A 15,475-nucleotide genomic window follows, 5' to 3' on the forward strand; every position below is an offset into this window, starting at 1 on the left:
CAGCAGGTACTGGATCTGATCGCTATATGGGGAGAGGATTCTGTGCTAACAGAACTCCGTTCCAAAAGACGAAGTGAAAAAACATTTGAAAAAATTTCCAAGGCCATGATGGAGAAAGGTCACACCAGGGACTCAGTGCAGTGCCGTGTGAAAGTTAAGGAGCTCAGACAAGCCTACCAGAAAACCAAAGAAGCAAACGGAGGGTCCGGGGCAGGGCCGAAAACATGCCGCTTCTACGCAAATGTTATACCAATTATATTAGATCAGTAAAAACCAGCAGGATCTTTTTAAAGGGGACAAGGCAAAGATGCCACATTTATTATGATAATTTGATTTATGCTTAATTCTTATACACACACATTATACCTAATACCTATACACACACACACACACACACACACACACACACACACACACACATTCATCAGGTGTTCTGCAGCTGCTGCATAGTTACCAGTCCTGAAGATACCTTAAGTTCATGGCTTGATTTTGCAGCTTGGGTTCGTAGCTTGTGGCAGCTAACTGGCCAGGAAAGCTGGGCACAAGGCCAAGCTGGATCTCTGTTGGACAGGCACTGATGTTCTTCCATGTTGGCAGCAGAATGTTACCCAGAGTCTCTCATCTCACCCTTCTTTTTTATAGGCTTTTAGTGTGGATTCAAAGTCTATAGGTCTTGCTGTGTCACACTGCCTCTGGGTTTAGATTGATCACCCATCAATTGCAGGCGTGACTTTCAGCCTTGGACCTGGCTTTGATCTTCCTTCTGTTGTTCTGTTGTCCTTTTCTTTTTAGGGTGGATGCTTCTTACTTTGTTTAGGGCTGTTGTCTAGGTCTTCAGCCACTGGTATTTGAACTTTATCTCATCAGGACAGGCTGGGGCTGGAGGTTGATTCCATCATTCATACATACCTCATTCACACATCTAAACTAAACTAGTAAGATTACAGCAGGGTTTGCAAAAATGAAGGTTGGAGGAAGCTTTTACAAAATGGAGTGAGTGTTTTAAAATGGGATTTGAATTACAATATGGAACAGAAGTTACAGTATAGGCAAGTGTAGTGAATGGTGAACAGAAGTTACATTAATAAAGTGAACAATTGAAAACAATTTCATTTATCAGTTCTACACTGAGCTGCATGCAATTCTCGGGGGGGTCCACCACCACTACCCCACCCCTGTCCATGGATTCCGAAGTGGGGGTGATAATCTCAGCCATGGCTGAGGATTCTGCGGACAGGGAAGATGAAGAGGAGGAAGAGGAGGACGAACTTGCAGAGAGCACACAGTACTCGTTCTTCCCAACAGCCAGGAGCTTTTTCTCACCCAGACGGAATTACTCTCCCACCCTCCCAAGCCACTATCCCACATAATGAAGCCATGGAAGGGATCTCTGGTGAGTGTACCTTTGTAAATATAAAACATGGTTTAAAAGCAAGCGTTTTTTAATGATTAATTTGCCCTGAGGACTTGGGATGCATTCACGGCCAGTACAGTTACTGGAAAAGTCTGTTAACATGTCTGGGGATGGAGCCGAAATCCTCCAGGGACATTTCCATGAAGCTCTCCTGGAGGTACTCCAAAAGCCTTTGCAGAAGGTTTCTGGGCAGGGCAGCCTTATTCCGTCCACCAGGGTAGGACACTTGACCACGCCATGCATGTAGCAAGTAGTCTGGTATCATTGCATGACAAAGTCTAGCTGCGTACGGTCCCGGTGATTGCTGGCATTCAAGCAACATCCCTTCTTTATCTCGCTGTGTTATCCTCAGGAAAGTGATATCGTTCATGGTAACCTGGCTGAAATTCAGGAATTTAATTAAGGGGACAGAGATGGCCATTCCCACTGGGCTGTTTGCCTGTTGCTTAAAAGAAATCCTTCCTTGCAAGTAGCCAAGCGGGGGGAGGGAAGGGGGGGAGGGTAAATGGCGCTGAGCTTTTTCGCGTTTGGCTAGCAGGGATGTTCCCTGCTACCAGCCACGCGGTGGCAGGTGGGAAGGGGGGTGATTAGCAGTGATCTTCCATGATAACAGCCATGCGGTGGGGGGAGGGATAAAGCGATCATCCCAGAAAATTGGATGGGGGGGTGGTTTCTGCTGCTGCATGTTAACGGGAAAGAAGCAGCACTGAACGGGATTTGCTTGGTATTTGGGAAAGGAGGGCACTGTGTATATGAAGGCTGCAGAAGCCGAAAGACAGTGGCTTACCATGGCCGCATGCAAGCTGAATTCTGCTGCCCGGACCTGCGTCTGTCTAACACCAGAGCTGCAGGCACTCACTATGAAGATGCAAAATGTGACCTTGCAGTGAAATCACATTTGCTATGTAAGGTGAACAGTGTTGTTCACTGTAAAAGAGTATAAGCATTGTCCTGTAAAATGTATCTTTTTAAATACTTCTCTCCCTTTTTTCCCTCCCTCATGCAGCTGCAAATTTTTCAAGCCTCCCTACTCCATCCCGAAGGTTATCTCAGATAAGATGGCAGAAAAAAAAGACGCGAGATGAAATGTTCTTGGAAATCATGGAAGTGACCCGCAATGAAAGAGCTCATCTGAATGAGTGGAAGAACGTGGTAGCAAATTACAGGAAAGATGCCAGTGAACGTGAGGAGGAGAGGAGGGACGAACGTGAGGAGGAGAGGAGGGACGAACGTGAGGAGGAGAGGAGGGACGAACGTGAGGAGGAGAGGAGGGACGAACGTGAGGAGGAGAGGCAGCAGGAAGATCAGCAGTGGTGGGATGCAACGCTGGGGCTGCTGCTTGATCAAACTGACATGCTCCGACGTCTGGTGGAGCTTCAGGAACAGTAGCAGGGTCACAGAGTGCCGCTGCAGCCCCTGTATAACCACCCTCACCCCTCACCATGTTCCATATCTTCCTCATCCAGACGTGAAAGAACGCGTGGGGAAAGGCTTCGTGCACCTGCCCACTCCACCTCCATGGACAGCCCAACCAAAAGGCTGTCATTACTTTGAAATTTTTTTAGTGGCCTTTCCTTCCCTCCTATCCTCCTCCCAAACCACACCTGGGATACCTTGACATTTCTCTCCCTCTTTTTATAATGACTTTTTAATAAAGAATACATGATTTTTAAACGATAGTGACTTTATTTCCTTAAGCAAGCTGTAATCGAAGGGGGAGGGTGGGTTGCTTACAGGGAATGAGTCAATCAAGGGGGGGGCTCATCAGGGGGAAACAAACAACAGTCACACCGTACCCTGGCCCGTGATGAAACTCGTTTTCAAAGCTTCTCTGATGCGCACCGCTTCGTGGTATGCTCTTCTAATCGCCCTGGTGTCTGGCTGCACGTAATCAGTGGCCAGGTGATTTGCCTCAGCCTCCCACCCTGCCATAAAGGTCTCCCCCTTACTCTCTCACACATTGTGAAGCACACAGCAAGCAGCAATAACCAAGGGGACATTGGTTTGGCTGAGGTCTGAGCAAGTCAGTAATGTGCGCCAGCACGCCTTTAAACGGCCAAATGCACATTCTACCACCATTCTGCACTTGCTCAGCCTGTAGTTGAACAGCTCCTGACTACTGTGCAGGCTGCCTGTGTATGGCTTCATGAGCCATGGCATCAAGGGGTAGGCTCGGTCACCCAGGATAACTACAGGCATTTCAACATTCCCAAGTGTTATTTTCCGGTCTGGGAAGTAATTCCCCTGCTGCAGCCGTTTAAACAGAGTAGTGTTCCTGAAGATGCGAGCATCATGAACCCTTCCTGGCCATTCCACGTGGATGTTGGTGAAACATCCCTTGTGATCCACCAGTGCTTGCAGCACCATTGAGAAGTACCCCTTGTGGTTTATGTACTGGATGCCCTGGTGCTCCGGTGCCAAGATAGGGATATGGGTTCCATCTATTGCCCCCCCACAGTTAGGGAATTCCATTGCTGCAAAGCCATCCACTATGACCTGCTCGTTTCCCAGAGTCACAACCTTTCGTAGCAGCAGCTTAATGATTGCTTTGGCTACTTGCATCACAGCAGCCCCAACAGTAGATTTTCCCACTCCAAATTGATTCCCAACTGACCATTGCAAGCTTCCAGAGGGCTATTGCCACTCGCTTCTCAACTGTGAGGGCTGCTCTCATCTTGGTATTATGGCATTTCAGGGCAGGGGAAAGCCAGTCACAAAGTTCCATGAAAGTGCCCTCACGCAATCGAAAGTTTTGCAGCCACTGCAAATCGTCCCAAACCTGCACAATTATGTGGTCCCACCAGTCTGTGCTTGTTTCCCGGGCCCAAAATCAGCATTCAATGGCTAGAACCTGCCCCATTACCAGCAGGATCTCCAAAGCGCAGGGGCCAGCGGTTTGAGAGAATTCTGTGTCTATGTCCTCATCACTCTCGTCACCGCTCTGCCGCAGCCGCCTCCTCCTGCGCCTGGCTTTGCAGGTCCTGGCATAGCACAGACTGCACAAGAACGCACGAGGTGTTTACAACGTCCAGGATTGCGGTCTTGATCTGAGCAGGGTCCATGCTTGCTGTGCTATGGCGTTTGCACAGTTCACCCAGGAAAAAAGGCGCAAAACGGTTGTCTGCTGCTTTCACGGAGGCTGTATCCAGAACCACCTGCGACAATGTTTTTTCCCCATCAGGCACTGGGATCTCAACCCAGAATTTCAAGGGGCGGGGAGACTGCGGGAACTATGGGATAGCTACGGGATAGCTACCCACAGTGCAACGCTCCGGAAAACAACGCTAGCCTCGGTACATGGATGCACACTGCCGAATTAATGTGCTTAGTGTGGCCGCGTGCACTCGACTTTATACAATCTGTTTTACAAAACCGGTTTATGTAAAATCGAAATAATCCCGTAGTGTAGACATACCCAAAGTGAGTTTCATCCAAGAGTGAAATGGTGCTCCAAGACTAGAGATTTATCACATACATATTTCTGGTGCAAACCACAAAAAAAGCATCACGTCTTCAAACTTCACATTTAGAATGTTCTGTGCATATGGAGTGACTTCACAAAAAGTGTCAAACTGTTTCCAATAATCCCTTTTCCACGTTAATTTAAAATAATCAGAACACACTGGATTTATCACTAGCACTGGTTGGGAATTTTCTGATGAACCAGGGTTTCATTGGAAACATTGATTTCTCAAACTAGGAACGGTCACAGATAGAGAGTGGATTCAATGAACTTCCAATGAACCACAAGCAGGTTTCCGACAGAACCCTGACAGAGGCCTGGTCTACACTATGTGTTTAAACCGATTTTAGCAGCGTTAAACCGATTTAACGCGCATCCGTCCACACTACGAGGCCCTTTATATCAATATAAAGGGCTCTTTAAATCGGTTTCTGTACTCCTCCCCAACGAGAGGAGTAGCGCAAAAATCGGTATTACCATATCGGATTAAGGTTAGTGTGGCTGCAAATCGAGGGTATTGGCCTCTGGGCGGTATCCCACAGTGCACCACTGTGACCGCTCTGGAAAGCGATCTCAACTCGGATGCAGTGGCCAGGTAGACAGGAAAAGCCCCGCGAAATTTTGAATTACATTTCCTGTTTGCCCAGCATGGAGCTCTGATCAGCACGGGTGGTGATGCAGTCCCAAATCCAAAAAGAGCTCCAGCATAGACCGTACGGGAGATGCTGGATCTGATCGCTGTATGGGGAGACAAATCTGTTCTATTGGAGCTCCGTTACAGAAGATGAAATGCCAAAGTGTTTGAAAAAAATCTCCAGGCTACACAGTGCTGTGTGACAAGCGTAATGGAAAGCCAAAGAATCAAATGGACGCTCATGGAGGGAGGGAGAGGGTACTGAGGACTCCAGCTATCCCACAGTCCACAGCAGTCTCCGAAAAATATTTACATTCTTGGCTGAGCTCCCAATGCCTATAGGTTCAAACACATTGTCCGGCGTGGTTCAGGGTATAGCTCGACAATTTACTCCCTCCCCCCTACGTGAAAGAAAAGGGAATGAAATCGTTTCTTGACTTTCTTTAATGTCACCCTATGTGTACTGAATGCTGCTGGTAGATGCGATGCTGCGGCAATGAAGAGCAGTATCCGCTCCTCTCCCCTCCCCGGTGGCAGATGGTGCAGTAGGACTGCTAGCCGTCCTTGTCGTCAGCCCGTGAGTGCTCCTGGCTGGCCTCAGGTGAGGCTGGCCGGGGGTGCCTGGGTAAAAATAGGAATGATTCCCGGTCATTCCCAGTAGATGGTACAGAACGGCTGGTAACCCTCCTCATCATAGCAACTGGGGGCTGAGCTCCATCAGCCCCCTCCCTCTCCTGTGTAAAGAAAAGATTCTGTACTGCCTGGACTATCATAGCTGCGGGATGCTGGGCTCCTATCCCCTGCACCACTTAATGTCCTGCCTGGACTGTCATAGCAGCGGGAAGCTGCCTCCCCCTCATTTTATCTCACTATAACAAGTCACTGTTTCTTATTCCTGCATTCTTTATAACTTCATGACACAAATGGGGGGACACTACCACGGTAGCCCAGGAAGGTTGGGGGAGGAGGGAAGCAACGGGTGGGTTTGTTGCAGGGGCACCTCCCGTGAATGGCATGCAGCTCATCATTTCTGCAGGATCTGACACAGAATAGCTGTGCTCTCTGATACACTGGTTCTCTAGTGCACTTGTCCCATATTCTAGGCAGAACTGACTATTTTTAGAAACCATAAAGGAGGGACTGACTCAGGGAGTCATTCCCATTTTTGCCTTTGCGCCCCCGGCCGACCTCAGCCAGGGGCATCCATGATAGCAGCAAACAGTACAGAACGACAGATAACCATCATCTTATTGCCAATTTACAATGGCAGCAGATGGTACAGAACGACTGACAACCGTCTCTGCTATCATGCAAAAGCAAACGAATGCTGCTGTGTAGCGCTGCAGTAATGCCTCTGTTAGCGGCATCCAGTACACATACGGTGACAATGAAAAAAAAAAGCTGAACGGGCTCCATGGTTGCCGTGCTATGGCGTCTGCCAGGGCAATCCAGGGAAAAGGGGAGCGAAATTATTGTCTGCCGTTGTTTTCCCGGAGGAAGGAATGAGTGACAACATTTACCCAGAACCACCCATGACAATGATTTTTGCCCCATCAGGCACTGGGATCTCAACCCAGAATTCCAAGGGGTGGGAGAGACTGCGGGAACTATGGGATAGCTCCGGAATAGCTACCCACAGTGCAACGCTTCGGAAATCGACGGTAGCCTTGGACCATGGATGCACATCACCGAATTAATGTGCTTAGTGTGGCCGCGTGCAGTCGACTTTATACAATCTGTTTTACAAAACCGGTTTATGTAAAATCGGACTAATCCCGTAGTGCAGACATACCCTGGTTTCCTGCCAGCTCACCTGACAGACTGCTAGGGACTGGGGTAACCTTGCAATGCAGACTGCCCAGGGACAGAGTCCCAGCTCCACAGCAAGGAGCCTGAAAGCCCGAGGGAACCCAGCTTGAACCTAAATCATAATAAAACCAAATTTCAAAATTTACTGCAAACTGGGAATTCCAAGTTTCAGCCAGTTCTACCTATCAACTTCTTCAAGCAACTTTAAAGAAAAAAAAAAAAGTCTGTGAATATGTAGAAACCAGTGATGGGCTCAAGAATCATTCAGATCTTAACTTCTCAGAAGTTTGGGGGTGTTTACAGTTTTGTTTCAGGCCCATCTCCTAAAAACAAAAAAGAAAACACACTTGCAATGAAAGAAACAAATTTGTCTTATTGCAAGTGAATGAAATAGGTAAGGGCATAATTCAAAGTCTTTAGATTAGTTCACATTGTAAAGAATTCTTCCAAATGAAGCAGAATTGAAGTCATTCTGACAAACTCTCAGTCTCTAGATTTTCCAGTAATTAAAGACTTTTGCAGTTTAAGTGCTAATTCAAAACTATTAGCTGTCAGTTTTTTAATTTATGTAATACCTATGTTGTTAAAACTAAATTAAGTGCATTAAATATTAAATAGTAGAAGCCAATACAACACAAGAAGTTTCAAAACTTTGCTAAAGTAATCAGAGCTCCCTATAGTCTGCCTTCAGCCATAAAACTGCAGAGTTTACATTCACACACTAAACAAACAAACTTTCTTTCAGGGCGTTTCCTCTCTTACTAACAAGTTCCAGCTTCTATCCTTTAAGATCTAAATTTAACCAAGACACAGCAACACAAACATCCATCTTACTGGCCACCCTGTTTTCTCCTTTGCAATTTATTACATTTATGTCCTTGTAAGAGATTCAGTAAATAGCAAGATTACGCCATCACCACCCAATGTTGTCTGATGTTGTGTTTTATATACCAATATGTGCAGCTAGTACCAGCGTTCACTTTGTTTAATTAGACATATAATGAATGAATGAATGAACGAACTTTGCAGAAGGAAGTCAGAGGTGCTAGCAAAACCTGAGTCACCACTACATGCACAAAAGTACTCTACCAACTGAGCTACAAGTTACTTAGGCCTCGTCCAGACTAGGGGGGGGAAATCGATCTTAGATACGCAACTTCAGCTACGTGAATAACGTAGCTGAAGTCGAATATCTAAGATTGAATTACTCACCCGTCCAGACGGCGCGGGACCGATGTCCGCCTCTCTCCGTGTCGATTTCGGAACTCCGTTCGGGTTGATGGAGTTCCGGAATCGATATAAGCGCGCTCGGGGATCGATATATCGCATCTAGATTAGACGCGATATATCGATCCCCGAGCAATCGATTTTAACCCGCCGATACGGCGGGGTAGTCTGGACGAGGGCTTACTTCAGCCAGAGGGAGGGAGCCAGAGACGGGAACCCTCCTTACAAGGTCTTCAGATTTTGTTATACTTTCACTTAGAATTTTTAAATGCTGATGTATTTTCCCACACTATTAGTTTAATTCTGCTGCTTTCCATAAAAACCTATTTTAAAGTAAATTGCAATATTCCTTATAAGTAATTCTCCTCCCCCATTTCAAAATTGTGACTTTTAGAGATCATAATGCCATATAAACAATCAAGGAAACCATAACAACTTGCACACATGCACACACACAACTTGAAGTTAAGGAACATAAGAACATAAGAATGGCCATACTGGGTCAGACCAAAGGTCCATCTAGTCCAGTATCCTGTTTACCAACAGTGGCCAATGCCATGTGCCCCAGAGGGAGTGAACCTAACAAGTAATGATCAAGTGATCTCTCTCCTGCCATCCATCTCCCCACCCTTGACAAACAGTCTAGAGACACCATTCCTTACCCATAGTGGCTAATAGCCATTAACGGACTTAACCTCCATGAATTTATCCAGTTCTCTTTTAAACAGTTATAGTCCTAGCCTTCAAAACCTCCTCAGGTAAGGAGTTCCACAAGTTGACTGTGAGCTGCGTGAAGAAGAACTTCCTTTTATTTGTTTTAAACCTGCTGCCTATTAATTTCATTTGGTGACCCCTAGTTCTTGTATTATGGGAATAAGTAAATAACTTTTCCTTATCTACTTTCTCCACATCACTCATAATTTTATATACCTCCACCGGTGTCATACTTCCAAAATACTTGAACTATCAAGCATGTCTTTTAAAAGCTGAATAAACAAAGAGTTACCTTGTGGAAATGTACAGCATTTGGCTAGATAAACCATATCAGAATTTTATTTTATATTGATAGTGTAAAAAAGTGCTGATGGCATACTATCAAATCAAGTTGTATAAATGTACACTAAGACAAGATGGATACGTTTCCCAGTTTAAGATGTATAAGTGGCAACTGTGTTAGTCCAATGAAAAGGAATTTTTAAAAACCAAGTTAAAAAGCCCCCAATATGTGTATCATTTGATCAGTGGAAAAATCTGAAATACATTAAAAGCAGATTTTTCAGGATCAGTCTCTTTATGAAGCCATTGGACAGAAAAGCAAGAGGCAGGATGTTAGTTTAGGTGTTGCAATAAAATTCAAAGATGTAGAGATCAAGGGCAAAAGATGGTATTTTGATGAATAATTTGAGTGAAAATAATCTGGGTTTTACTTTAGATTCTGCCAGACTGTGTTACCTTGGGCAAGTCACTTAGCCTGTGCCCCTTGGTTTCATCCAATGTAAATTAGGCATATCTAAAAGAGGTGCTGCGAGACTTAAATTATTGATGTTGACAGAGCATTCTGAGATCCTCAGATGTATGTTTCAGGACTATACAAGCATGAATTATATTATAACCAGGTACAAGTGTTGGAGTGTCTCCTTACAAAATTTCTCTGATTTACAGTGATAAAAGGCTTGATCAATCATATTAAAAAAGAATAATGAAAGAGCAATAAAAGCAACACAATAAAGAGTAGGCACCCGAAAGTTAATTAGGCAGTGTGACAGAATGTGTTGATTTTTGTGCATATTAGGAAACTGATGCCTCTATCTACCTCCCTTCTTTAGGAGAGGGCATGAGGCGAGATCAGAGTTTACAATTCCTGTACCCAGATAGTTTTTTTAATCCACCTGTTGGTGTGATTTAGTCCTTGTTTCACCTCATTCCTTTTCTTCGTCCACACACTAGTGGTATACTATGCCCCAATGACTACTTTGGAGTGCCTACAGTCTGAAGCATGACAATGCCTCCTGTATCTGCACACTTCTTTAAATATAAAAAGTTAAACATTTGTTAGGTAAAAGTCTATATATGTGTATTTGTATACCCAATTACTGTAGTGTGCAGGATAAATAGCTTGCCAACCTTCATGTTAAGGCAAAGGAACTCAGAGCAATATCCAAAAAAAACAAACACCACCCCAAACAACTAATTCATCCATTATCTATTTTGTTTTTTTGGGAGGGGCATGCTCTCGTAATTAACATTTGAACTGACTTTTCCTCACGTTCTCTAGAAGATAAAAGAAAAATCAGTATCAGATAGAGGCTTTGAATACCATATTCTAGCCAAAAGAAAACCTTTAGAGCAAAATTAGGTGTTTGGAATACTACCACTGGCATAAACTTTAACCTCCAGCAGTGTTAATAGGTGTCACAACAAGTCATGATCATATTCTTATAGAAATGTGAGTCTGAAGAGTTGTTGATTAATATTTTGTTGCCAAGGAAAGTATTAATCCTGATAATATGAAATTCAATTAAAGAAAAAGTGAACAGTTCGGTTAACACTGCTCAGATGTCTTTAAAATAATACTCTCAGATCACAAAGTTGCCATGGCACCAACTAGAAGACTGTGGTTAGAGAGACAAAATGTCTCTTTATAAAGGCTGTTATGGGAAGCTGAGCAAGCTTGGCTATGAACCAAATATGTTTTGGCTCTAGAGTGGACATACCCGGTAATTTATCATTCGGACATTCCAGTGGTTAGCTAAACCAAGAAAGCTGGACAGCTCGCACATCATAGCATGCAGATGAACAAACCTCATATACTCTGCCATACCTGTATGTTTACACTGCTAACCCAAAGCTTATTCATATTTATTCACTTGCTTTCCTAGCATAATGTCATGATGGCACTATTTCCCCATCACCTATTGTCAAATCACAACAATTAGGAAATCTCTGAATAGGTTCATTTTTGGCAGTTGTGTATCAGAATCTACACTGGGAGGAAATTCTGAAGGATGTAAGATACCACATTTATTTCCCTTACTTCCAGATACTTTTAAAATTAAAGCCATCATGATATATTTAAAGACAATAGCCACTAAAAATTTTGGCTGACATAGGAACTTTAAAAACAATTGACATGCAACGTGATTACCCAGTTTAAGACTCTTTAAATAGTCTTGATGAGTAAAGGACTCAAAATACTATAAATGAGCACCTTCCTGTCACTTGCAAATTTTTTCACTCCTACCAACCATACAAGTTTTCTGTAAAAAGAAATCTCAGCTTTCCCAGTAGTAAAGCAGTAGCACACTTGCTTTGCCAATCAGGATAGTTCGCTTCCAAAGCAAACTACAAAAGTGCCACTTTGGCAGATGCCACATGACAGGAACAAAATCAGTATAAAAAAAATTAGATGATCCAGACTCTCTTCTTCTTAGCCCCTTCCCCATAGAAGTATACTTTTCAGCTGTGTTCTATTTCCAAGAACACTTCTTCACAAAAAAAAAAGATTTCCCTCCATCCACCACACAGAGAATTATTTCACTCTTTCTGTGCCAGTTACTGACATCAAAAGTGTTAAGTCATTACAATGAGGTTACAGAAAATTATGTGAAGTATACGTTAAAGAAACAAATCCACGATGATTTCTATTGTTTTGGTTTTCAGTTCACGGCAGATTATGTTGAGAGCCGCAAATGCACAGTAACTCATCAGCTAACATGTCTTTTTATTCTTTTTAGTTAGGATGAGAAGATGAGACCTGGATTTACAAATGCAGGCAACAAAGCCACCGCTGATAGTACCATCTCTTAATGCACAAAAAGTGAATAACTGAAAGTCCTGCCTTCTCCCCCATGCTACCTGAAATGCTTCATATCCTCCTTTGGAGTAGTTCAGTTTATCTTTTGACAATAAGGCAAGACAGCAGAATGTCACTTGACATGGTGGCATATGCCCATTACTTCTATGTGGCTGCAGTTGCTGTATATACTTGATGAAACAAATGCAAAGCAATTTTGTAAGCTTAACTATCCCTCCCTCAAATATCAATTAAAAACAGTTGCAAGCATTATCAAATCAAGATTTCTTGATTTCAGAATAGTTCCCAGGCTAAGCAGAAAATAGATTTTATTTGTTCTCATGGAATCCTCCACTCCTAGAAACATCAGAAAAATCCTGAACTAAAAGACAGCGGTAGGCCATGTCCTTGTGTGCAAAATCCACGGACACGATGATTCTATAAAAACTGTATTAATAAGAGCCTCCAGCTTTCAGTCTGGAAAGGGACAGGGCTGCCTAACATCACTGTTCCCTCACTGCACCAGATGCAAGTCCAAGCTACAACCAACACCTGCTTTTTGCCCCCCGCCCTCCCTTCTCACTCAACAATGCCTGAGCAAAGGCAAGGCCATTTCCATCAATGGCCCTCCTTTTCCCTTTCCCATATCTCACCTATGTCAAAATGCCAGGCAGAGCTCAGACCTTACCCAACCCCCAAACTGTGCCCATGTCAGGCCCAACTCAGGCTCCCCCCCAAAAAAGAAAAAAACACAGTAAAGGTACCAGCTCCAGCACCAGCCCCAGCCCGTTTCCCATCCGTACCATGTCCAGGTGTCTGCGCCAACCTATCCTCTGCAGTGATACTTTGTCCATGTGCCAGCCTAACCACCTCCCCCCCATACTATGTCCACACACCAGTCTGAGCCCAGGCCTGCCCGCCAGCCCACCTCTCCCCTTGGATACCATGTCCACATGTTGACTCCAGCACAGTATGACCCATCCCAAGTGCAGGGGCCAGCCACTGCCCACACCCACCCTCTTCCTTCCAATACTGTGCCCAGGTGACAGCTCCAGCCCACCCCCCATAACTTGCACAGGCGCCACGTCAACCCAGCCCCCCAATGCCAGTGCCCAGGCGCCAGCCCCAGCCCAGCCCCCCAATGCCAGTGCCCAGGCGCCAGCCCCAGCCCAGCCCCCTCAATGCCAGTGCCCAGGCGCCAGCCCCAGCCCAGCCCCCTCAATGCCAGTGCCCAGGCGCCAGCCCCAGCCCAGCCCCCTCAATGCCAGCGCCCAGGCGCCAGCCCCAGCCCAGCCCCCCCAATGCCAGCGCCCCGGCGCCAGCCCCAGCCCAGCCCCCTCAATGCCAGCGCCCAGGCGCCAGCCCCAGCCCAGCCCCCTCAATGCCAGCGCCCAGGCGCCAGCCCCAGCCCAGCCCCCTCAATGCCAGCGCCCAGGCGCCAGCCCCAGCCCAGCCCCCTCAATGCCAGCGCCCAGGCGCCAGCCCCAGCCCAGCCCCCTCAATGCCAGCGCCCAGGCGCCAGCCCCAGCCCAGCCCCCTCAATGCCAGCGCCCAGGCGCCAGCCCCAGCCCAGCCCCCTCAATGCCAGCGCCCAGGCGCCAGCCCCAGCCCAGCCCCCCCAATGCCAGTGCCCAGGCGCCAGCCCCAGCCCAGCCCCCCAATGCCAGTGCCCAGGCGCCAGCCCCAGCCCAGCCCCCTCAATGCCAGTGCCCAGGCGCCAGCCCCAGCCCAGCCCCCTCAATGCCAGTGCCCAGGCGCCAGCCCCAGCCCAGCCCCCCCAATGCCAGTACCCCGGCGCCAGCCCCAGCCCAGCCCAGCCCCCTCAATGCCAGCGCCCAGGCGCCAGCCCCAGCCCAGCCCTCTCAATGCCAGCGCCCCGGCGCCAGCCCCAGCCCAGCCCCCTCAATGCCAGCGCCCCGGCGCCAGCCCCAGCCCAGCCCCCTCAATGCCAGCGCCTCGGCGCCAGCCCCAGCCCAGCCCCCTCAATGCCAGTGCCCAGGCGCCAGCCCCAGCCCAGCCCCCCCAATGCCAGTGCCCCGGCGCCAGCCCCAGCCCAGTGCTCCCAATGCCGGTGCCCAGGCGCCAGCCCATACCAGCCCCCCAGGCCCGCACCCAGGCGCCAGCCCCAGCCCCGGCATTACAGCTCAGCAGAGCCCGAGCTCAGCACCTCCACCCCGAGTTACCTGTTAGCCGAGCGCCCTGCGGCAAAGCCCCAACAGCCCCCTCCAGTTTCCTCCTCGCAGCTCGCCCCCCACCCCAGGCCGGGTCCCCCGGCGCGGGGCCGCGGCGGCGCAGGAAGCGGCGGAGCTGGGCTCCCAGCGGCACGGACATGTCCGTGCACATTCACAGCCTGAAACTTTCACACACTTTCCAGCCCCACCCAGCCCCCGCAAACCCCTCCGCGGCGAGGGGCACCACTCGAGCGGCGGGGAGGCACTTACCTCCCTTCCCCGCGGGGCCGGCTCCTCAGCCCCTCTCCCCCTCCGGGCGCCTCTGCCTGGCCCTCGGTGCGTCCCGAGCCGGGCTCCTCCGCAGGCAGCCGGCGAGATGAGCTCATTGGAAGCAGGCGGCGACAACCGCCGCCTTACGCATTCTCCCTACGGCCGCCTCCCTCCCCGAACGGACAGACTCCTGCTGGGGGAGGGGAGTGAGCTCCTGAATAGCACCCAGCTTACGCCAAGTACGCCCCATGCTCTGCCTTGCAGCCTCCCACGTCCGGGCCGGGGCTGGGCCGGGGCCGTGAGATCCCAGAGCAGCCCCTCTGCGGGGCTCCGTCTGCAAGCAGAGTCCTGCCCTCACAGCCCAAAGTTACTACTGCTTGGAAAGAGGCACCCCATAAGGGAGCGATTAGCAGCGCTAGTGGGAGGAGAGGGGGACTCAGCCAGGCTGCTTTTGCTGTAGCGAGGGGTCCCAGGCAGGGTTTCTCTTGCCCGTCCTCCTATGCTTAACATCAACAACGCAAAACAGAAGCCAAAAGCAAATTTAAAATTAGTAAGGCAAGCCGATGGGGTCGCACGGGGGGGGAAATAATGTGCATACGGACTTGTGGGTTGCCCGCTGCTGTTAATTTGGGACTCATCATGTTATCTTCTCTCAGTCTTCCATGTTAGGAACTTGTGTATGATGCTTGTTGTA

At 47.9% G+C, this 15,475-nt stretch overlaps 1 protein-coding gene across 4 annotated transcripts in view; it reads right to left on the reverse strand.

Annotated features, from left to right (window-relative positions):
- The window catches only part of TANC1 (tetratricopeptide repeat, ankyrin repeat and coiled-coil containing 1), a 197,949-nt gene extending 183,052 nt beyond the window's left edge, over positions 1-14,897 (reverse strand). For 2 of the 4 annotated variants that reach the window (XM_050969158.1, XM_050969155.1), the window contains exon 1: positions 14,782-14,873. Coding sequence is in view for 1 of the 4 variants with exons in the window: in XM_050969154.1 (XP_050825111.1) it covers positions 14,782-14,897 (116 nt within the window). In the remaining 3 variants the exon portion in view is untranslated. Of the gene's footprint in view, positions 1-14,781 lie in introns of all 4 variants that reach the window. The other 2 variants (XM_050969154.1, XM_050969157.1) reach the window with 2 other exon arrangements.
- Positions 14,898-15,475: the final 578 nt, after the last annotated feature.

Source organism: Gopherus flavomarginatus, chromosome 10 (assembly GCF_025201925.1).
Source record: "Gopherus flavomarginatus isolate rGopFla2 chromosome 10, rGopFla2.mat.asm, whole genome shotgun sequence".
Classification (NCBI taxonomy): domain Eukaryota; kingdom Metazoa; phylum Chordata; order Testudines; family Testudinidae; genus Gopherus; species Gopherus flavomarginatus.